A 26,428-nucleotide genomic window follows, 5' to 3' on the forward strand; every position below is an offset into this window, starting at 1 on the left:
AATTGTTTTTTTTTTTTTTCTTCGTTTTCTCATACCTACATTTTTTTTTTTTAAAGATAAAAATTAACTGCATTATTATGGTAATGTTTATTATTTATTAAAAATTTTTTTTGATAGTGAATTTGAAGAAAAAAAAGCTTCTATTATTTTGTAAAATTAATTAAATATTGTTTTTGTTTTTTTGGCAAATCGAGAGATTAAAATAAATTTTCAATTTTACGGTATTTGTGGAATAATATTTGTCAATTTAGTTGTGCCTTTGGGCGACCACTGAATCAATCAATAGACTCTTGATGAATAGTTTGATTTAAACTTTTTAATTAACTGAGATCTGTGGTTATTGGCTTATCGACATCTTCACAGTTATCCCCAATTTTTCTTCCACAATAATTATAAATTTACAAAACTTTTTAAAGTGTTTATCTCAAAATTTAAAATAAACATAAATAATAATAGTAATTATTATTTTATTTTTATCAATTATCATATTTGTATTAAAATTAAAAAAACTTACGGTTTTTTTTAGACGTGATATTGGTGACATATTTAATCCAGCTATAATTGCCATTAAAGAATTAAAATTTCCAATGTTGAAACATTCTCTTGCTGTTTCAATCCAGTATTCAACAACACGAACACGTTGTTTCTTTTTAGCATGCTATAAAAATTAAAAATATTATATTAAATTTATTTTCTTCTTATTTATTTTTTCAATATTAATATCATCAAAAAAATTACGAGTATCAAAATAAGCTAAAGTTATTTTAAACTTTAATTTTTTTATCCTCTTCAATTATTCAAATTCTATATCATAATAAAAGTAAGTTAATAATATCTGTATAAATATAAATTTAAAATTTTTTGCAAATATTTTTTTTTTTATCTTTAAGTTTGTTATTAACTTGTTTTTTTTTTTCTTTTAGAAATTCAAATTATGAAAATTTTTGTAGTTATAAAAATAAGTTAATTAATGAAAAAAGTTAATACCTTGCAAACTTCAGTTGCAACAAAATAGCTTAGTCTGTTGAACCACTGTACATAAGACTCAAGATTTCTTGTTTTTTTCATATCTTTAAATGAAGTTTCTAGATGTGGTGATTCCTGTAACCATAATAAAATTTATCAATGTCAGCAAGCACTCAACTGATTACTTAACAAGCTTGAATGAACATTGACTTGTTTGTGATTTTTATATATACTATTATATATTTTTTTTATTATATTGAATTTATATACTAGAAAGAAAATAATATTGTACCTTGGCAAATGCTTGAACAAATTCTTCTGGACCAATGTATGACAGTCTTTCTAATTCTACGTGAGTCAATTGTTGTGCTAGTACTGTTGCTGATGGACACAGTTCAGTAACATCAACCTGCAATCAAAAAATACATAAAGTTAAGTAAAAAAAAATATCATATTACAGATTTTAATCATTTTTTATTTCGTATTTGTCAAACAGAAATATATATCAGTTTATATTCAATTTAACATGACTTGCTTTCTCCAAGAACATATGATATTTAAATAGATTTTTTTAACTTTTCGTATTTTTCATTTTTACAATATTCAAGTCACGAAGTTGACAAACGGATTGAGTACTTGAAAAAAAAAAAATGAGTAAATAAATAAATAAAATTTGATTGAACTTTCAAAAATACTTATTCAGAATTTTCAATAAGATCCATGACATTTTTTTGATGATTTATTAAGAGAAAATCTATCCTGACATATTTCAATTGAAAAATAAAAAATAAATTGAAAATTTAAACTTCATATTTAATTTTATGATTAAATTAATAATTTAAATATTGGTAAATAATAATTTATGATTTAATTTGCAAACTTTTTGAATTAATTAATTTGACATTAAATATTATTTCAATTTATTATAATTTAAAAAAGTTTTTTTATTATTTCATATTTTCTTTATTACTTTGTTGAAGTATTTTTTATATTTTGTTTTTCGTCTCTTGAAAAATTTTATTTTTCAGCAAGTATATCATTTTAAAATGATAAGAATTTTATGAAAATAATATCATACATCTGGTATACTCATATTATTAATGTTATTTTTTATCTTTTTATTTTTAAAGTCAGAGTATACAATCTTTGCTTAAAAATTTTGAAAGTAATATCTTTTGATTGTGACTGTCATCATTGATATGTTCACTATGATTATAGTAAATTTAAAAAAATAATAAAATGAAATAAAAAGAAAGCTAAAGAAAAAAAAAAAAAAGAGATATTGTAAGTAGTTGGTGGAAAAAAACGTATAGATAGTTGAACGACGAGAAAAGCTTTTCCGGGCAAAAGTAGTTTTCTTGGATTGCCCAGAGTTCCAACGAAATGCACTTCTATCCGGTTTCTTTTTTTTTATTCTTTCTTTCTCACTGTGTTTTTTTATTTTATTTTTTTATTTTATCTGATTTTTGTTGCCACACCTTTCTTACTTCTAAAACCCTACCACTACTATTCCCTTTGCACTTTATTTATTTATTTTTTTTTTACATCTTCTACATGTTAGTTCTATTCATTTCTTTCTTCTGGTATCTTTGTTCTGTGTCTCAGTCTAGAAATCGTGTGTGAGAGCAAAGTGATGCTTTTCGAAAAGTACTCTTTGATAGTGATATAAAAAAAATAATTGCAACCATCTGCTGACGCGGTTCGTAAAAAAAAAAATATCAAGCGGAACAAATTAATATTTAAAAAATATTAATTATTATTTAATGAAAAAAGATATAGAGAATGCAATCAAATAACAAAATTAATAATAAATTCATAAGTGGATTTAAAAGTAAATAAAATATTGTTAATTATCATAAAGATGAAAGTGAATTTCATAGAAAAAAAAATAAATTAACTTGAATAATAAAAAATTAGTAATTATAATACGTGCACAAAATAATGTTATAATGAAAATGAATTTAAAAAAATAAAAAAAATTTCTAATTAAAAGATTCGTGCACTCTGTGATCTGCACAAGCTTTGCATAGTTTTGGTTGGTGAATGTTTGCTCCATTGCGAATGCCAGTAACGTTGGTCGAGAACCAAAATTGAGTCGATAGAATGAAGGTAAATAAAGAGATGAAAGATGGCAAAGAACACCACTAACATTTGGTTTGTGAAAATTCCAACCGCAATTTCACAAAAGCGTGTGAAATCGAAACGAGGAATTAAAAAAAAAAAAAAAAAATTCTTTTTCACCTATAATTGGTAGAATAAATATTTATAATTTTTTTTAATTATTAAAAAATTATATTTATAAAATTATTATTCCATTTAATTTAATTTTCAGATTTTTAAATAATGATGATCATAAAAATTTTTTTTTATTGCTTAATTAAAAAATGAATTGAATAAAAAAATTAAATGCAAGTTGTATGATTATAAATATAGCTAATTGGAATTTACTACAGCGACGTGTGTTATTATCACTATGGGAATTTGTTTTTTCTTTTTTACTCATTTCATTTTTTTTTTTTGCTTGCAACACTTTCTGTTTATTATATATTTCTCGAAAGAATTTAATGAAAATGGTGACAGAATAAATGCTGGATAACGAGCTTTGGGGAAAAGTCAAAACATATTTTTTTTCATTTATGTACATGTTTTTTTTTTTCTGACTACTGCTTACGGCAGGTAGTGAGAAAAGTTATATGAAGAGTTTTCTCAAGCGTATTTATATGAACATGTTTAGGGATTGCATATACAGAAGCAATAGTTTCATGAAACAGCATCAAAAGTTGTGACCTAATAAGCTGAACTGTTGGGTTATTTGTCCCTCGGGATATACACAGTCTGACAGTTACAACTACTGCTTGGATAAAATTTACAAACCAAGCCAATCACTTGCAGAATCATCATAAAGTACTGTAAAATTTAGTGGTCTAACAAACTAAATTGAATTTAAAAGTGTCACAAAATACCCACTTAAAGTCTCAAAAAAACATTTAAAATTTAATTACAATTTAATTAAATGTTTTAAAACATTTTTTTTTTTTTCTTTTTTACAAAATTTTTTAGCTTTTAAAAAGAAATAATAATATTATAAATTAATTCATAAAATATTTTTACTGAATTTATCATTTGAATAATTAAAATTAAAAATAACGATAAAAAATTTTTTTATTTTATTTTTATCATTTTAATTAACAATTTGTAAAATTAAAAAAATTAAATATGAAAGAGAGAGAAAGGGAGGATTCAAAACGCAATTAGTTAGATAAATTGAATTGGGTAATACAATTGCAAATGAGGTATAGTATAGGTGTTTGATTGAAGTCAGTAGAGGGTGAAGATTAATCGATATGCCCATATAGATTCTATATTGTTCATACCTGCTTACAATGTATCATCGATGCTATTACAAAAGCAAGCAATATTTGGCACTCCATTGAGATCAACTCACTGTACTATCTATTCATGTATTATATCATCGTCTTAACAACAAAAAGTCTAACAATCATTTTTCGACATTTCCCTTTTTTTAATAAATAAATAAATATATAAATAAATAAATAAATAAATATATAAATAAATAAAAGAATAAATAAATAAATAAATAAATAAATAAATAAATAAATAAATAAATAAAAGAATAAATAAATAAAAAAATAAATATATAAATAAATAAATAATAACAAACGCTTTTTAAAATAATCGAACCAACAAATTCTCGTAACGCAGTAGTACGTCCACGTTTAGGTCAGACATGTCTATTATGCTTCGTTAAACTTCGTTATATCCAACACTTGAGTTTATTTCAGACTTCAAAAATATTAAATATTATAATGTTATTATAAAATTGAATATTTTTTCACATACATTTTCATCTTACCAATAAAAAAAATAAAATATATCTTTACAGAGATAAAATTTCCTTTATTTTATATTTTTATTTATGTTCTTGGCGCTTAAGCCTTTTTTTTAGTGAGGCAATGATATATTTATGTACACACACGGATATATTATACAAATAAATGTCTGTCTGATGGTGTATCGATGAAAACCAAAGGAAAAAAATAGATAGATCGGTGAAAAATAGTATGCTGACAATAACAGTAAAGTGATATATATTTTTGTATCTATCATGTGAAATAAATATATATGTTTTTTTTTTTTTTTTTTAATAAATTTCACGGTGTGGTGATTGCAATTGGAAAATTGTGCCGTATCCAAATAAAATTGGATGTGGTTTGAATTTAAAGTTGAAATAAAGAAAATAAAATGTAGAAAATAGTGAAAAAGAATAAAATAATACATAGGACAAGCGCTTGTCTCACAGTTGAGTGCTTCCTTTAAGAATTTTTTTATTTATTTTATTCTTGTTACTGTTGAAATAATAATATACTGCTCATTTGAGTATCAAGTGAAAATAAAAAAACACTTGTGTACACAAAATTTATTATATATATATTTTTACAAAAAAATAATAAAAAATATGATTTATTTACCTGTGTGAGTTGTTCAGTTGCTGCTTCAGTAACTAAACGTGCAAGAGCTTCTTCATATCTTTCAAGAGCCGTTAAACGTAATAATAAATTTTGTAATAAACCAGATACTTCTTGACGAGCAGCAAGATCAACATTTGCAACTTTTTGTGTTATTGATCTGACATGTGCCATTACACGTTCATCACGAAAATCATATGGAAAAGTTTCAGTCCATTCAGCTAATAGTTGTACAAGTCTTGGTACAAAACGCTGCAAGCGTTCCTGTAAATAATTATTAAACTAAATTTAAATTAATATAATATGTATTTTAAAATAAATCAAAATTAAAAAAAAGTAGTAATAATAATAGTATTGATAAAGTGATAATGCACGTAAAAATAATGACGGTGACTTTTTTAAGGGGATCACTTGACATTACTAAAGAGAGCACAGTTGAGCTTTTTTTTTTTTTTTTAATTATATTTTGAATGATGCTAGTGCTAGAATAGTTTCTCACCTTGCCACCTTCACCATTGAGGTTTTGCTGATGTTCGCATAGTGCACAAACTTCACCAAGTAGCTCATGAGGCTTGATGAAAAGTCTAGCACTCAGCAAAAATGCAAAAAGATATGCTCTATCAGGATAATAGTCTTCAGTTGGTACCATATGTTGAACAAGAGCATCCAATGATCCAGATACAAGATTACCATCACGATATACAAGAGCCTGAAATTAAAAATAATTTTTTAGATTAATTAAATAATACAAATAATTTTATAAAAGTATTTATGCTTATTTCTTTTAATAATAAACCACACAGTACTGTTGTCATGACGACTTACACAAATTATTATCTTGTAAAATATAAATATTTTATTTTCATTTGATTTATAATATCATATTTTAATGGCTATGCAAAATTACATTCATAAAATTCAATAACTATGAAAAATATTATGGGATTTGTGAAGAACCTCATTTCAAAACTAGTATTACAATGTTCAAACAATTTTTTTTCTCATGATAATAATTTTTTTTCTGGTTTATGAAAAGTTTTTATTCAGGATTCATGATTCACATATGATTATGATACCATTGTTGATCTTTCTGCTCTATTGTTGAGATTGAAGTTGAAATTTTTCATTTTGGGATGCTATTTTTTTTATTATACATTTGGACATATTGAGTTTTCATCGTTCGATGGTACTTCAATCTCTTCAATAATCTTTTTTTATATCGTTTATATATATATTTTTTTAAAAAATATATGTGAGTTGACAGTATGTTTTTCAATAAGTCAAAAATAATAAGAATGATAATTTTTTATTATATTTGAGGAAAGTTAATTGAATTATTTTTATAAAGCTATAAGGAAAATTAATCAGTTTTATTTCCTGTAATACAGATATACTGTTAATTAGACTTGAAAATAATATACTATATATATCGAAGACTGCTCAATTAATAATTACTCAGGAAGAAAATTAATATCCGGGAATAAAAATTGACCCATTGACTCGTAAAAATATTTGCAAAGGACATTTTAACTAATCACTGGTGAACTGAACATCGAAAAAAAAAGAGAATATTTATATAGCAGCACTATTTACTATCCAATATCAATCAGTATAAGCCAATAAAAAAAAATCAATAACATAAAACGATCATTAAATATTTAATATTAAACGAAATTTTTATTTAAATTTAAAAAATAACTAATCATAAGTTTTTATAAGTAGTTCAAAAGAAATAATATATAATAATGTAAAATATAATAATAATAACAAAGGCAAAAAAATTTTATTCTGATCTTGGTATTGGCATTTTGCTAACACATTTTTTTTATTTTTCTTTTCATCATTTTATATATTATATAGTTGTATTATATTATATACATGTATATAATTCATTTTTTATATATTTTTTTTTGTATTTTGTATATAAAGTTGCTCACTTGCTGAAAACCACAACTTAACTTTTCTCATTTAGTCCCTTGGTGCATGTTAAGACCAAGTTTTCTATGTTGTAAAGGATGATAAAGACCAAAGGATGAGATGAGATGAGAAAAAAAAAAAAAAAAGCATAATAAAAAAAACCAAAATCAGCTATGTATAACAAAAAAGTAATGCAACTGCACTATCCTTTTGTCTACTATTTATTTTTTTTTTTTTTTTGATGAAGAACTACTTTAAAATGTTTTTTTTTTCATGTGGTTTTGTTTGTTCTGACTTTTATATGGTAACAAAATTTTCTACTGGCAAGTAACAACAACCACGAACAATGTATTCATTCTAAAAATCGTTTTAATTAGTGGGACATTCACTTTGGCTGGCTTTTGGTTTCATTCAATTTTATTTGTGTTGTGTAAATTTTTTTTTAGACCAATAAAATGTCAGTTTTTATTTATACCTTTCAGGGCTAAGGTCAAGAATACAATTAAATTGTCAAACAATAGTTTAGCTTTGTTCGAGAATTGTTTGAATAACAATTGCAACACATGTGAATAAAAACAAAAAAAAATAAATAAATAAAGACAATAGATTGTAAAATATATAGAAAAAAAAGAAAAACTAATTTAATAGTTTTGTCAAATTAATTGACAAACTTTTGAAAATTATTTTATCATATATAAACGAAATAATTCGAGTAATAAAAAAAATCGAAATAAAAGAAATAATCTGTTTTTTTCATTCAAGTGAAAACTATATAGTATATTTTAATTTTTTCAATTGTCAAAAAATCGGATTTATTTCGTCATAATGAAAAATAAATGAAAAAAAAAAAAAGTATAAAATCAAAATGCAAAAAAAATAATGAATAATAAAAAAAAATAATAATTGATGAAAATGTGAAAAAAAAAAAAATCTAAAAGCTGATGGGATAAAAAAATGAAAATAAATAAAAAAATTGAATGGTAAAATAAAGAGAAAATAAAAAAAAAAGTTGAAGAGAAAAAAAGAATTTTGTAGTGAGGCTTTAGCTTTGAAATACTATATGTATAGTAATATGAATTCAGTATTTTATTATATATCAACATGAAGATCACAGAGGTTCATATTGAGTTTTATATATCAGTTTTTTGAAAATATTATACAGTGTATGAATAAAAAACATACAAGCTTGTCGATTACCAAACAACTCTCGTTTTTTCAAAATAATATAATTCAATATTGTTGGAGGGTTGTCGTTATCTGAATCACAAGGGTTGAATTTCTACCCAAAATGATCATGAAAAAAGAAAAAAAATCGTTGCAAATGTGAAATTGAAGAAACCGAAATTGTGCTTCAACAAATGTTACAATAAAATTCATTCACCGACTTATCCTTTTTTTTTTCTCTTCAAACCAAAATAACTGCGTCATCGAATTTTTTTACCATTTGAATTTTTTTATTTTTTACACGTACTATTTTATTCTTAGTATAAAAAAATTATTTATAAATTGCAAATATATAATAAGCAATTATTTCTTTTAAATATTTTAAAAATTCTATAATTATTGGAAATATTTTTATAGTTATTCTTTAAAATTTACTGAGTATTTGAAAATTTAAATTATGCTAATTGTAATAAATTTATGAATTTAATTTCATTAATAATGAATATTTAAAATAGACCACATATTTTACTCAAGATATTAATATTAATAAATGAGTATGATATTAAGGGTTGACATTAAATCGATAATTCACCTTCAGAGAATAAATTTATTATAACTGTTATTTATTTTAAAGTTAAAAATTCTTATAAATCTTGTTTTGTTACTGAGAATAATATACTTTAAAAAAAATTATAGAACTTCTTAAATATACAATACATTTTCCAATGTTCAATACAATACAAGAGGTGGATTCACATAGCTTTTCGATATCCATCAATGTTATATCCATGTTATCAGATACTCACATTGAATTTTTAGCATATACTTTTTTGCTGTATTGACTTCATATTCATTTTTTATACATTTTTTTTTTTTTTTTTCTATTTCATTTCTTTTTTAACTTTTTGTTTTTATTTTTTATTATTATTTTATTATTTGATATTATATTTCTCGTGACTTTATACCGTTCTAGATGAAACATGAAAATTGTAAAATTTTTAAACTTTGTGTACACTCAATATCGACAGAAGCCCATTAAAGAAACTATGTTGTAAAATAATTTTATCAACATATACGAATATGTACGTCAATATAGATCAAAAAAATTTAGATACACATAAGCTCAGAGAATTTTTTTGATAGACTGATGTATATAAAGTGTTCAAAGCAGAAAAAAAAACTATTGAATAAATTTAACACTGAAGTTAAAAATATAAAATCAAAGAATTTCTCTACACTTCAATTACCCAGTCTATTAATTATAAATTTGTCAATAAAATTCAATTTCTTTTTTAATTCATAATATGTATTTTTGTATTTTATTAGAATGAATATTTAATAACTTACGTGTTCTGTATTTATTGCAGTATTATCACGAATATCTTGATGGTCGGAACCAGCTCCATTCACCATACCAGCAGCACCAGCACCACAACCAGCAAGACTAAAACCACCCTTTCCACCTAGGCCACCTGCCGGAGTTTGTGGTAAACTCTGTAAACACAAATAATATATTCTCATTAACAAAATTGTTTATCAAACCAATGTGGTATTATTTCATTAAAATAATGTGGCTACTTTTATGTTTATTTTATAGATCATCTATAACAAACATTTTATATAAAAAAAAAAAAAAATAATTTATAATTATATGCATATGTAAATATTTGTATATAATCTTATCGCTAAAGTTTTTTATACTTTTATTTTATCACTACACTGACTTTTTAGATTAAAGGAAAAAAAATTGAATCGTGATGTTGCAATAATACCGGAGATAACGAGTCCAGAGAGAGCTTTTTCCTGGACTAGTCAGAGGTAATTTTTTTTCTATATTTTTTTTTGTTATACCATTGTCGAATACATTTTCCCTCGGGTACGTTCATAACTTTTTGAATACGATGATTTTTGGCTCATGTGTAGGTTTTTCTATTCTTTTCTATTATCATATTTCATCTATTTTTATATCTCATGACAGTTCAGTATGAATGTTTGCTTCTGGCTCAACTTTTATATAAAAAAAAAAAAGTTGAATTTGTAAAGTTTTTTCATGAGTTTATAAAGCATATTCATATTGATATAAAAATAAAAAATCAAGTCAATTATTGCAATTGCCATATGATATATATTTACATGTGAAGTATGAAATAATAAAAATAAATACATGCATATACTGTCTTCGTTAGTTCAAGTACCATTGAGAATTGAAGATGATCTACTGCACTTAAATTCATTGAAATATATTTATATACATGTATATTTTTATTTTTTCTTATCATTTTTAGGCCACGATGAGTTGCTGTTATTTTTCTGTATAAAATGAGTTTGTGGTTATTACAGAAAACTCTTGAGAATTTTATCTATACATACTTTTGAAATTGCTGAAAATTCTTGGAATTCTTTTTTATAAGTATTTTTGTTACTGTATATGTAGGTGAAAAAAAAAATCGAAGAGAAATAAACAGATGGTACAGAGATGAAGAACATAAAAAAAAAAAAATTTATACATATATATTAAAGAGTAGTCTAAATGTAAATGAAAATATATACTGTATATATTTTTAAGTTTCAATTTTTATTTTATTCAAAAAATAATAACTATAATATTTTGACTGCATTATTAACACGTTCAATATTTTTTTTTTTTTTTATTATTATTTATCTTCTTTTTTGCAAATGATTACATTTTTTTTTCTTAAATAAATCAATACCGCATTCTCATGTTACCAAGGTGAAAAAAAAAATGATAGATTTAACTGCACAAATATAACACAGATATTTTTCATCATTTTTATCATTTTCACGATGCAAGAACTTGTGAAACTAAATTTTCTTTTACTGCAAAGTGCTGTATGAAAGACTCTGTTAACTCACTTTCATAAAAGAAACTCAGTGCATGAAGCAAAAAGGTAAACAAAAAGAGGAAAAATGATAGATGAAATGAGAGGATCATAAAGAATTTAAAATATACAAAGCGAGTAAAATAACGAAGAAAATAGAAAATAGATAAGATAAAATTAAATTTAATCGTTCTTAAAATTGTTTGGTTCACAACTATTATATATTAATAAGTGATGATAAATACAGTTTAATTATTGAGCCAATACGATGTTATTTGAAATTCACTTAAAGTTTAATTAAATACTAATCAATTCACAACATTAAGGGTTGAATTATGTTCCTTTAAAATAGCGAGATTTATTTTTAATATAAATATGTACATTAAACAAACATTCATTAATTTTTTCAGCTCAAAATAATTGAAGAAATAATGATTTTGATAATCTTTGAATAAACAGACAATTTAATAAGATTTTTAATTTTGTTGGAAAAAATTATCAGAGATAAAATGAATGTAGAAAATATGAAAAAAAAAATTGCTAATAACTTGAGTAAATTTTAGCTTGAATCTTTGACCATTATTCATTTTTTTTTTTTTTTTCTCGTGTAATGCAAATGGCAAATTATTATTTTTATTAGTTTTTGTGTGTACCGAGTACATGGTGACAGAATGTTTACGAAGCTTTAAATTTTCTCATAAGACCTCTTTGACGAAAAAAAAAAAAAAAAAAACAAAAAAGTCGTCGTCAATTTCCTCGACGATAGCAGGCATTTTTTTTATTAAATTTTTTTTTATATATCTTTGGAGGACTAAAAAGAAAAAAAACATTGAAACGATATACGTTGTGACATTTTTTTTTTTAAAAAACTTTCTATTATTTGTTGACAAAATGAAAAAGTTTTGTCATTAAAATTATTATTATATTATTATTTATTTCAAGTATTAAATGAAACAAAATCTAAATCAATATATAATAAGAAAATATGAAAGAGAAATAAATAAATAATAATATAAACTTTAAAAAAAGGTAAAATTTTTTGAATAAATGAGATTGTAAAGAGCAGTTGAAACGTGAGACTTCGTGAAAAGACCAATAACATTTTCTTTCTCATTTTTCTTACAATTTTTTTTTGTGAAACAACCTTTACCTGAGAATGAAATGCAATTTGTTTCACGACTATAGGGCAATGTAATATTCATAATAAAAGCGGTTATTGGAGATGGCAAGGATGAAGTGCAAGATCGTTGGTGAATTTCAAGTTACCCAGATGAGAAAAAGTATCATAACAATACAAAAAAAAATGATAAAAATAAATAATAAAAAATATAAATGTCTACATGTATACTACATGAATGAATTTTTGTTTAAAAATTGCAAAGTAACAATTTATATAATTTTTTATGACACAGAAAAGAATTTTATCATGTTGAGGTTTGAACCACTTTTTTTCTTTATAAAAAATTTGGCAACTTTTCAAATAACTTTGTTCGTTGATAAGCAACAATTTAACAATTTATAATATTTTTTCAGATTTATTATGACACTTTTTTTTTAAATGAACAAATTATATTCCATTTAAAATTTTAAAAATTATACACAAAAAATATTTCAACTATTATTTTGTAGTTTTTATTAAAGATTATATTTAATTTCAAGCTAGATAATATGTTATTTGTTCAATTTTTGGTCTAATTAAATTTCTCATTAAACCGTCATTCTCGTATTTAGTTTATATTCAAATAAAAAAATACATAATACATAGTGATATTGATCGATACACACCATATGATACAGGAGCAGTAAAATGCAGTAAATATATATAGCCTAAAAAATCTCATAAATGTATGTAAATCAATCTTGATTATACTCCATTCATCGAATATAAATGAGCCTAAAAATATATACAATTAAATTGACGCAACGCAAAAAATAGTGATCGATTAATTTTTCTCATTATGAATAAATTACATATACCGCAATTATTCGTACAATTTAATTAAAGTATATAAATTTGAATCTTAATTTAAACAAAAAAAAATATGTTAACTTCTAAAATGACTTGAGATTAGTCACAGCGATTTAACAGAATAGTCAAAGTAATGTTCACCAATCGATTAAATTGTAATTCAACATTATACCCGACTCAATGAAAATCTACTTCGTACAGTCGTTAGTTGTTATCGTTAAATTTTGAATTATTCAACACTTGCTAACTATAAGTAGTTATATAAATAAAAAATTGTAATTGTTCAAAGAACAACTTTAATTTTCCTCATATATCAAAAACCGATAATTATAAAATTAAAGAAACTTTTTGATGATTATAATGTTAAATTGATGCAGTAAATCAAATTCATGATTGTTGATTTCAGCCAATTTTAGCAAAGGTTAACTAATTTTTTAATTTTATGTTCTTTCGTCTTGAAAAACAATAAGAATTATCAATAGAAAAATAGAACAAAGAAAATGCAATTCAAAGGTGAAACTATTAGCCATTGAACAAATTGTAAGTATGAGAATATTACAAATGAAATTTATTGTTCTTGTAACAATTCAAGCAATTTTTTTTAAATGATTTAAGATTTATTTAATTGTACATTTACACGAGAATGTAAAAATACATGAGATGTTTTAAAATTTTGATATATTGTTACTATTGATTTATATTTTTAAAATTTTTGTAGTATTAGTTTCCAAGTAATTGGTGGAATTTTAAAATCTAAATTTAATAATATTTAGATATTTTAATGATGCATCAAATGAAATCAATCCTCTTTATTTTTGTTTACAAATATAATGTTTTTAAAAATATGTTAAACTAACTAATGGCATTAAATTTAGAGCAATTTTAAACTATTTAAATTTCATATTAACTCATAATGCCTACCGTGAACGCATTGACAACAAAAATTCAAATCATATTTCATTTTTATTCATTTAAAAGTTGACATAAATCGTTATACATCGACAAGGACAAACGATAGCCGACAAGTTGAGCATGATATGTGTGAATGAGGTAAAACTCGTCAAATTAAGGTGGGTAAAAAAAATCAATTCAGCCACATTTGGAATAACTGCCCGGGTTTTAACACTCGTGAAAGAAAAAAAAAATAGATTATTCATATTTTCTATATAATTTTAATAAATAATTTTATCTTGTCTTGATGATCAAGTTAGGTTGAGTACTTCAACATCAATCTGTCTCTACATTCATCTTTCATAAAGTAGTTTTTTTTTTTTTTTTTACTGTAGACTCATTTTTTATTTTTTTAGGTTTCTTATCTTTTTCATGGACAGGGATATCAGAAAGCCTTAAACTCTTTCCAATCCCATATATATCCGATGACTTATGGCTGGACTATCGCCTGGTTTTTCTTATATATGAAAAAAGTATACAGTGACACCTGAGTAAAAGCTCTACTAGGATGACAAAGTTCAAGATGAAGTAAAAAAAAATATATATATATATTTACGATGTAGGCCGATCACGAGGTAACATTGAGTGGTCTGCCACTGAAGGTTAGTAAGTTAAAAAAATAAAATAAAATAGAAGCCAAAGCACTGAATGCATAATGCATCCAGTGGTGAACACCATTTCTTCGATACGATTTGGCATAACTTGGTCGTTTCATGTTCAGAAAAAAAATACACGTAATAGTAAGAATAAAAATATATAAAAATATTTAAAGATAAATCTTTGGATGAAAATTCTTGGATACGAATATACAAGTTTTTTTTTTTTCGACACTCTGAAAATGCCACATGTGGAATAATATTCTAGATACCTCTGCCAGCTTTCAGAAACACAGCTGGCAAAGTATAAAAATTGTTATGTGAATATTTCGATGCCCCTGTGAGGAGCAACATACTAAAAAAAAATAATTTATTTTAGATTTTTTTATTGATATAGTTCTTTTAAATTATTTTATATCATTGGCATAGAGAAATTATAGAAAAATTGTATACGTCGTGTTTGCGTCATGGAGTTTATTTTAAAATTGAAAAAAAAATATGTATTTACATTTTTGAGTATACTTTTTTAGAAAGCATCCAATTTTATTAATTCCCTGCTGGGAGCATTGATAGATTCTGGTTGTAAAGGCACACAGCTGTCTGCCAGTGTCAATCCAAAACCCAATGTATACAAAAATTACAAAAGCTTGGTAATTTTTGATACACGCAGAAAAATATAACAATGATACCACGAACATATTCCCTCAGGACATAGCTCAAACATTGAATTGACAGGTCCATGGATGATAGAATAGTCAACAATCCAATATTGCCTCAGCAGCATTATTTCATTCGTTTGTATGTTTTTCATTACTTTGTTTTTGTTTTTGTTTTTTTTTTTTTAAATATATCAGGTATTAATAATATTATTTATAATGTAATTAAATTAATAAATATATATTATTAATCTAGCTTATCTAGTTTGGATGACATAATGAAAAATCCTTTTTGTTTTTTATTGAAACATGCGGGAAAAATACTGAGCCTATATCTGCGTTGAGAAAATAAATAACGTAGTGTGATAGTATACGACTAGAAAAAAAAAAAAAAAAATCTGGGTCTGGGTCTGGGGTTGAAGTTAAAATATATATATTTTTTTTTAAACCTAGTTTTCATATCCTGCTGACTAAGGGGTTTAAATTTTTTCGTATTTTTATATTTTTTTTCAATCGATGAGTTTTTTATGGATTTTTTAAGAATAAACTTTTTGATAATTTTTAAAATTTTTGTTTATATACTATTTTTAAATTTATTAAATTATTTCAATGTTATGTATTTATTTATTTTTTAGTTGGATTACAGAGCTATTTATTTGAGTAAAATTTTAGATTTTTCATGCTTTGTGGTTTTGGGTTAGATAATAAAGCACAGACTTACTCGTGATCTTTGTACGTATTTGTCGCAATATATTTTAAGGGATTTGTCCTGTAAAACGTGTACTTTGAGCTATTTGTTTTGCTTTTCTTGTTACCACCAACAAAATAGAGCAACCTTATATCTGAGATAAACAAAAAATAGAAACAGCTCTGGCATTCAATATAAGACATGCAAGAGTTTGGATTTTAGATAAACACAAATGAATGTATTGTGATTTTTTGTTTTTCTTTTTTTTTCCATTGTACAAAACATACCATCTAGCTGTACTATCAAGGTTTGTCGTATGTGTTTTTTTATTTTTGTTGCACAGACTAAAGAAAAGATTTGCATGTTGTGATATTGAAAATAACAAAATGCAACACACGCGCCTCCACTTGTTCTTCATCGTTATCTTTCATTCATTTTTTTTTTTTTTTTTCTGGGCATGTATTCGCCTGTTCAAAGATTTATTCGTCTTTCGATCCTCCTGTTTTTTCTAGTTGTTTTTTTATTTTTCTAGTTTATATAGCTTTGATTTCTGACGCAACGCACGTTTCTTCCATCGACCTACAAGCTTTAGAGATAACACATGTTGGCGCATAAAACTAATGCAAACTTTTAACATTATTTGTGCTGCTATTTTTTTTTTTTTTTTTCTATTCTATCGTATGTTTTTTTTTTATTATTTTGTTTATCTTTCCATACTTGAATATAGCTAAATTTTATTTTTACTTGTATACATACACTAAAATTTTTATACTCGAATGAACTATATCATAATTATTTATTTGTCTTTCCTGAAGCAATGTGTATATTTAACGAACAAAGCTACTGTATAATTTAATGGATTATTAAAAAGTTAAGAACAAAAAAAAAAAAAAAACACAACATAGTTTAAAAACATTTATTAGCTCATATTGCATTTTCAAAACTATTTATTAATATTAGTTCACTATAACTTTTTCGTGTTAATTGTTAACATAGAATTTGTAAAATAATTTTTATTCTTTCATTATTATTTTATTCATTGATAAAAAAAAAAATTCATCTGTTATTACAAAATAAAAAGAAAATAAAATATTTATTTATAATTAAAAAAATATAAGTCAAAAGTTTTTCTTAATTATATATTCCAAGACAGGCTTTGTACTTCTAGACTGTGATGTTTGTTGGTACAACGTATAGCTCCGCGATCCTCTTTAAAATCACTAATGGTTCGAGAGGATTAAGTTATTCCGAAGTAATCGGATCGACAGAGATCTTGACACAGTAGTAGTGACGCCACGTTTAGGTCAGACATGTCTATTATGCTTGGTTAACCTTTGCAATATACATACAAACTACTTTGGCTCTCAAAGATCTATCGAATATTATACATTATTCTGAAAGTAGATACTTAATATTTTATACTAAATACATATATACTCAAAAATTTCACTAGCTTATATGAGTCATATTAAGTCATAAGTTTTGAGGTTTATAAATTCATAGTAATTAAATCATATAATACAATTTAATTATAGCCAAGTATTTGTGTTAAATGTGATAATGTGGTTTTGCAAACTTATATTTAAATACAAATTACTTGCAATTCAATTTTAGAAAATGAAAAAGACGTATGTATATTTATTTTATTGTTGTGTCTATATTGAATAAAATAAGTAAATTAATAAACATACATTCATGTGCAGGGATATATTGGTTTGTCGTGAATATCTGTTGGAGTGAGTATAAGTAATTTAATATACATATATAGCTGATGATGAAAACCATAGAACCAAGTTTAAAGTGGTATTGAAGACAAGGACTTCTACAATCATGGCTAGGGATTTGTTACTTGAAACAACTCGTAAATTTAACTGTCACTATTCAAGTTATACATAATAAAATGGAAATAGAATTTATATGTGTGGTTTTGTCTGCGATGCATTTCTGATGGTATGCAAATTTTCAAACTACTACCGGTGTAGGTTGAAAATCGACAGTTTAAGGATATCAGTTTTCGACAAAACTAGACATATTGGTCCACTCCTATATCATGTACATATATATATTTTGAGGTGTTATAATAAATAGTTATAAGTCAAAAATAATTTGGCTAGTATTTATTTAATTTGACAATATATAATGCCACTTATTTTAAGAATTATATATTAAATTGACTCGTCTTTAAGTTATTTTTTGTCAACAGAAAATGATAAATTAAACATGACATTAATTCGTCAATTAGTAGACAAGTCAGGGAAATTTAAATACTGAAAACTCAACTAATATGATGTACAACATAATGACTTAAGTATCAGAATCAAATTCTTTTAAACATCAAGAAAGTTTTGGTATAATTAGAACGTCACAGACACTAACTTAATTTTCCTATAGTGCAAGTACAGTATTGTATATTATAAAGGATATCTACATATCACATCTGTATATATATGTTCATAATAATAGTATTATATACTATATATACAAAAAAGTTCATGTGTAGACGAGGGGCAAGAGAAGAAAGGAGAGCTTTATATAGATGAAGTAGTTGATGCATTTCGCGTACAGTAACGAGAAAGCGACCACCGTTGCCGGAAAACTAACGCTGTTAGACAAAGCTTACGTAACTAAATTTACTTGCTAAATGCTAAGACTTTTGCTTGTATATAATCGAATACAAAAGTTTTAACGTGACGACAAAAGTGTTAAGATTGGTGTGTTGAGGTCTTATATTCGTGTATATATATAACTTCCCAGTCATTTTAAGAGGCAAGAAAAAAATTCATGAGTTTCTCATTGAATAAAACTTGTCCTCTCGTAAAACTTATTATTGTATTAAATTATTGAAGTTAAAAAAAATTATAAAAATACCATAAACGAGTTTTAATAATTTTAATAATGCTTGGTTCACAAAATGATGAAATATATCTATATTTTTAGCTGTCACATGAATATTTGAATATCAAATATATTTTTTGACAAAATAATAAAATTTTTTGGTATTGCGATATTGTTAAATGTTTAATAAAAAAAAAAAAATGATATAAAACCCTGACAAATATAATTTAAGATGTTTTTTAAAGTACAAGTATATAAAATTTAAATTGTGAAGTTAGATAAGACTCACAGCAAAATGAGCAACTGAGAAAACGAATTTTATTATAGCATTGGTGAAAAATTACGAGTTTGAAAAAAAAAAAATGCCATCTATCCAATAACACGAACGATTTATTTTGCGACATTTCTTTGGTAGAAGGTTAAAAAATAAAATGTAAAAATACATTAAAAAAAAAAATAAAAATGAAGGAATAAAAAATTTCAAGTTACTCAGCAAAGAAAAAAAAAACTAAAAGAGTGATGACTAGAATTTATTTTTCTATAGATTGTCTGAAATTGAAAAAGAATAAAAAAGAAAATTAAATTAATCGATCAAGAATACCATTTATTATTTTAGCTGTAAATTTAATTGCTAATAATTTTATTATTTTCAAATAATAAGTAAATCAAAAGTCAAAATGTTTAAGTTATATTTACTATTTTTTCTCTTATTATTTTATAATTTACTGGTCAATTTTTTTTTGTTTATCAACTAAAACTCAAGAAGAAAACAATCATAATAAGAAAAAAAAAATTACCAGTTCACGGAATTATTTTCCTAGATGAATAACTTTTTTTTATTTTTATAAAAAAAAATTCTTCTTCATTATATTTTTTAGTTTTTCTTAATTATCACGAGAAGCATAAAATTTGCCTCTAAGCTATATGTACAAAAGGCTTTTAGCAGTGAGATAGCAACTATCGAGTTTTTTTTTAAAATAATAGTAAATAAAGTAAAATAAAACAAAATAAAAATGGGATACAAATATAAGAATTAAATGAGAATCTTGATTATATTTTTTTGATTAAATACGACTCCCTGTTGTGTTATATTCAACAACAGTCTTCAACCTAAGTTTTTTATTTTTTTTCTTTATGTACAATTTTAGTTTTGGGTTTTATTTTTTTCATCTATGTACGATATGTCTCTTTTTTTTTTCATGCTGAGCAAAATATGATCTCTCACCTCGTTATCGAACAATGAAACACTTGTGTCATTGCGCATAAGCTTTGGAAGCATTTTTCAACGAAACTGGACATTACTTTTTTATATTTTCTACATTAGTTTCTATTCCATTTTTTTTTTCAAGCTGTCTACTTTGGAGTTACAAACACACGAAAGATCTTTCTTTTGTTTCAATGAAAATACACAGTTTTATATCCATATTATCTTTGCTAATATGAAGAAAGCCCTTGTAGATAAAAATGAAATACATCTATGCTTTTTTTTGGAACCCTCTTGACGAGCTTATCGTTCTATATTTGATTCTGTGTATTTTCCGTAAAAATAATTAAAGTAAGTGTATTCTATTAAGAAATATAATTTTATCTTTTGTTTAAAATAGAATTAAATAAAAACAGCTGACTTGTAATATTTTTTTCTCCTTTAAATAACAGTTTTTTTTTAAATTAAAATGAATAGAAATTTTTTCAATTGTTTATTCAGAAAAAGGTTGAAATTTATAACTAATATAGAGAAGCAAAAATTGTATGGCTATTTTAGCTTTTATTATCGATTATTTACGGTCATTGTTTTAATATTATTTATGCTTTTGTTTATATTTTATTATTTTTAAAATTTATTTATTGTTTTTATGGTTAGTACAGTCTGCACTGTTATTGCTTTTAATAAAAAGTGAATTATTTTTTTTTTATTCCTTCCAAAACACTTTTTATCTATTTATTAATTAATTAATTATTTTCTATTATTTTAAAATGAAATGAAATAATTTTTATTGATGATTTTTAAATAAAATTTATTATTATAAATGCTTTTTCTTTTGGGGTAGTATTGCAATGTGTCAATGAAATTCTGATTGCTCGAGGGTGACAAGGGTTATCTTGCCAAGCAGTCGTCTAGATCAAAAAAAATTCAATGTTGAAGAAAAAACTCTAAATTGAGGAAATGTTTTACTCGAGGAAATGACTTTCACTGTAATTTTGAGGTAAATCCACGAACCGTGTTCTAACATCATTAGAGACTGAACAATTTTTTTTTTTTCATTCTTTTTTGTTTGTTTTGTTTTATTTTTGTTTGAATATTCATTGCTAGATCTTGAATCCTTTTCACTGATATCTCATTTGCATTTTATCCTTTTAACATAAACCGGGTGAATCGTTACGACTACGCAGTAATTTGAGTTAACTAAAATTTTGAATTTGAAATTGTATAGGCTTGAGTTCGTGCTAGCAGACCATTAAATATTTTAATGGTAATAATTTTTTTACTTAAACTATTCTTAATGATGATTAATTTTTCTTGAAAAATATAATTTATATATATATTTTTCATTCAAATAATTATGAAACATTTTATATAATTATAATTAATTGCATTTAAAATTTTTTAGTTAATTTTTTTAAGAATATAATAAATTGGTAAATAAAATTCATGTATATATTTCAAATGTAATTGACGCTATTCAATTTTTTGCTACTTTTCTTCGTCGTCCACAATTTTACAAAATAAATAAAAAATGTTCTCAACTATATAAATAAACTGTGAAAAGATGACTGTAAAAATCCGTGAAAATATTTCAACCACTTTGTTTTAGATATTAAATTTTTTTTTCCCGTTTAGTTTTAAGATATATTAATGTCGTATGAAAGTATGATATATATCCTCAACACAGGACAAATACACTTAAACTTTCATTCGGTTTATTTAACAAGTTTTTCAAAAAGAAAATTTATTTATAACTTACTTTTTGAAATTTTTGTTTTTTTTTATTCGTTCATTCACTTATTATTTTTATTATTATTTATATTTTATTTTTTTTTATATTAACTTTAGCATGGGTAAAATATAAAATGCTTTTAATTTTTTCTCCATTTATATATGATTCTTATATAAGCTGTTCAGTGATCTGAAAAGTTATGCAAGTCACTCATGCTAATGAAAAATGCCATATTTATACCTTAATTTCTCACTTTATATATGATATCTATTATAATCGCTATCATGATAATAAATTCACAATATTATGTCAATCATTTATTATGATTACATTACATGAAAACCGTAAATAACTTTATTAATTTTTATAAATTTTAATATAATTATTATATATTAATTTTTATATAATTATATTATATATTAATATTTATTGAATTTCTACTTAATTTGTTACATTAATATTATTAAATTTATAATTTTAATAATTTTTAGAATAATTATTGTTATTAATTTTTTTTATAAATTAAAATTTACCGTAGTACTTTTTTATGAAAGAGTTTTTTTCCTTTTAATAAAAGATAAATATTAAAGACTTTTCAAGTTAGCTGAATTAGTCATATTATTATTTTTTTTTTTTCACTGTGCACATAATTTTTTTTCTGTTTGAATTTTCTCAGATAACTTTCTCAACACACCTCTGGCTATATATATTTTATTTTTCTTTTGATGTTTTATTAAAGTAATTTAAAGTAAAGTTTTCCAAATAAATATGTTCAATTATTTAATTTAAAATAATACAATTGTTATATAGTTTTCTAATAATAAAATTTCATAAATTCTGGAATTGAATTTCTTCGTGGTTATCTCACAAATAAATTGAGTTGATAAATATTTATTTATTTGTTTTTATCTAAGACGTCAAATATGTATACCAATAAAGTTTAAATAAATAAAAATTTAAAAATAGAATCTTATTTGTCATTTTATTTTAAATGTAAAGTCTTTTTGAATTCGATTATATATATTTAAAAACTTCAAGTGACTTTTACATATATAGATGAATATTCCAGTTAGCTCATGACAAACAATTGAGTGAAAATGCGGGTTAATTACAAACTACTAAAAAAGAAATTTAATTTATCTTATTTACTTAAAATTTCACCAAAATATAATTTAAAAAGATTTCAATATGTCTTTATTAAATATTTCATTTAAATGTTGACTCAAAAATTAATTGGCATTATATCATTATAAACTTTTGATTAAATTTAAAATAAATTTTACAGAATAATAATTACTTTAAAAATAAATCCAACTTGTAAAACATGAAAATAATTGATATTTACAGTTCATTGGCCTTAATTTTCGTTTCATAATATAAAAGACTTGTGTTTACTTATTATCACTGTTTTGTAATTGTTGATAGCTCATCTATCACTCGCAACCACAATGGCAAAACAATGTCAACTCTCTTGTTATACATTTATTTTCATAAAAAACAAAAAGCGTAGAAGTAAAAAAAATAAATGACAATGATAGAAATAAACAGAGTAGAATAATTAAAAAAAAAATAAACTCAAAAAACAAAAGATGATATCAATGCGTCATCACGTTTTCGTTATCATAATTATTACTTGAAAAAAAAAAGACAATAATTGAACTATAATAATAAAAGTAGATAGTAAAAAATTAAAAAAAATTACTTGTAAAAACTCTCAAAGTATTATACCAATTATTATTTAAATTACAAATAAAAAAAATTTTATAAAATTCATAAAAATCTATTTTAATTATATTTTATGAAAAAATTGTGTGATTAAAAAATAATTTGAAAAGAGTTAAATTATTGCCTCGAAGGAAATCATCAAAAGGCGCATGTGCAGATGATATTGAAGTAGTGATGAGTTACCAATATCGAATTTTATTCAAATTTTTTTTTCATTTATAAATTAATAATACAGATAAGTTACCAACATTAATGATAACTATGATATATAATGTTACCAATATTTCATTACCAATTAATAGCAGGAAAATATTTCATCACTTTAAAAGTGATACTATAGATTAATGAAAAAATATAAATAAAAAATCAATGGATAATTTATTAGAATATTGATATGATAATTTAAGTGTTAAATTAATGGTTGAAATGTTCAAGATAATAATAACTTGTATGTATATAAAACATATTTGATAATTTCATGCTGTGAGGGTTAGTCATTGTTGTCAAACATGTATTATCATCACACATGCAGTGTCTGTCATTGACACAATTTCATCATGTATATATATTGTTAGGATGTACAAGGCAACTCATCACATCAACTTAAATGCATAGAGTTGAAACATTGTCATGCATATGATGAGCGAACTACACTGTGATTCAATTTTTTTTTTTTTTTCTATTATACAAAAAAAAATGTATATATATTCTACTTGAGACTTTCATGACAATATTTTTTTTTTTCAAACAAATATGTACAAAATAAATAATAAAAAAAAAAATCTTTGCACAACTAAGGATTTGGCAAGTAAAAAGTTTTAAAAAATATAATATATGTATAGAACTCGACATATTTTTTGACAAAAAAAAATTTAAAGTTAAAATGACAAATTAAAAAAAGAAAAAAATAAGCGACGAAACTGACACGTAACAACCACCTCACTTGTACAAGAAAATCAAAGCACAAGGAATAACGTTGAAAACTGTTTTTTTTTTTTTTTTTTTAAAAAAAACATGGTTTAAAAAAAAAACCTTTACCCCAACCACATTTACTTTTTTTTCCAAGCTCATCTTCTCGGTTCTTTTATCTTTACGCGCCAAAGCTCTCAACCTCTTTTCAGCAAACTTTCAATTTTTTTTTTTTATCTCATCATACTTCTACATCATCGAATAATTTGTATCTAATATATAGATATATACATATATAAAAATATCGTCAATTAGTAGGTTTTTTTTTCTTATTATATTCTTCCCAATAAAATCCAACTTTATTAAATTTATTATCAGATGTTATATCTCTCGTCTTGGGTTTAAATATGTTATCAACTTTGTTAAAGTTTACTGCAGCTTTATTGGAACTTTTTATTTAAAAAAAAAAAATAAACAATATATTTCTCAATGACAAAAAATATTTTGTATGTATCTTTGAATAAAAAAAACGAGCTGAACAAAAAGGAAGGAAAAAAAATACCTTTTGCTTTGTTCGATGCCTATGATGCTGGCTTGTTCTTGGATGTTCGATACTTGCTGTTACAAAAACATGCTCATTTGTTGTAGGTCCATGTCTAATTGGTGAAGATGTAACACCAATACGTGATGTTTTTGAATAATTTTTATGTGTTAATTGCATTGATACTGATGGTGGTGGTGGTGGAAAATTTTCAAAATGCCTTATTGGACTTGTTTTTGTTAGAAAATGTTCATTATCACGAGTATTATTAATATCATGACATTTACAAATACTATTTTGACATTGTTTAGAATTTTGATTATTAACAGTATCAGCAACATTAGTAAAACCAGGTATGTCACCGCCCCGTAGGCCGGTGCCCAGTGCCGCCGCAGTCAGCTTGCTGGCATAATAATACATCGCGCACATTTATCCAATAAAAACTTAACACCACTACCCAAATACCACCTCACTTCAGTCATCACTGATACTAATGGCAAATATTATATTTAAAAATATAATCACAAATTTTTTTTCTAACTATTTTATTAAAATATAATTTATTTTTTTATAATGTTATTAAAGTTATTTAACTACCAAAAATAGAATTTTAACAAAAAAAATATTTATTATCAGATAAATTGTTTTATTTTTACTTTTAAAAAATATTAATACTTTTTAAATCCTTTTATTGTTTTTACGTTGAAACATTGTATGAAATAAATAACAATGTGGTAATTCCAGTACACAGCTGTAATGAAATGAATTTGGGATAAAAATTTATTAAAGAATATAATTGAAAAAAAAAAAAAAATACTGCATTAAATATGTTGACAATTTATGAATTGTCATAATTGCAATGAATTTTAAGTTTAAAATTTGATAGTATGATGAGTGTTAGTTTGTATTATTCACAACAAGTGTATAGTTGAAACGTAATTCTAGATAATTTGTTTTTTTTATTTAAAAAATTTGGAATGTTATCAAGTGTTGAAGTGTAGTATCAAAGTTGTAGTGTGTATATAATGTATGATAAATATCTTGTGCATGTTGATACACATTATTACATGTTAAAATTGTATAAACAACGAAAGCTCTCAATGACTTATTCAACTATGCTCGTACAACTCGTGAGCTCGAATAAATGACCAACAGATGTTGAGTTCTATCTGCTTTTCAAATTGTCCAGTAGTAATACTAGCTATCTTTTACTATCAATACTATTCTCATGATTGTGCTCTCACAAAA

General features: G+C 23.7%; 1 protein-coding gene across 6 annotated transcripts in view; it reads right to left on the minus strand.

The window, feature by feature from the left end:
- The window catches only part of LOC122854552, a 115,236-nt gene that overhangs the window by 4,471 nt on the left and 84,337 nt on the right, over nt 1–26,428 (minus strand). For 4 of the 6 annotated variants that reach the window (XM_044155329.1, XM_044155330.1, XM_044155327.1 and 1 more), the window contains 6 exons: nt 9,882–10,028; nt 5,953–6,162; nt 5,457–5,735; nt 1,259–1,375; nt 988–1,101; nt 515–658 (listed from right to left, as the gene is read on the minus strand). In XM_044155329.1, coding sequence (XP_044011264.1) covers nt 515–658; nt 988–1,101; nt 1,259–1,375; nt 5,457–5,735; nt 5,953–6,162; nt 9,882–10,028 — 1,011 coding nt within the window. The remainder of the gene's footprint in view (nt 1–514; nt 659–987; nt 1,102–1,258; nt 1,376–5,456; nt 5,736–5,952; nt 6,163–9,881; nt 10,029–26,428) is intronic. The other 2 variants (XM_044155333.1, XM_044155331.1) reach the window with 1 other exon arrangement.

The sequence above is a fragment of the Aphidius gifuensis genome, linkage group LG4 (genome assembly GCF_014905175.1).
Source record: "Aphidius gifuensis isolate YNYX2018 linkage group LG4, ASM1490517v1, whole genome shotgun sequence".
Classification (NCBI taxonomy): Eukaryota; Metazoa; Arthropoda; class Insecta; order Hymenoptera; family Braconidae; genus Aphidius; species Aphidius gifuensis.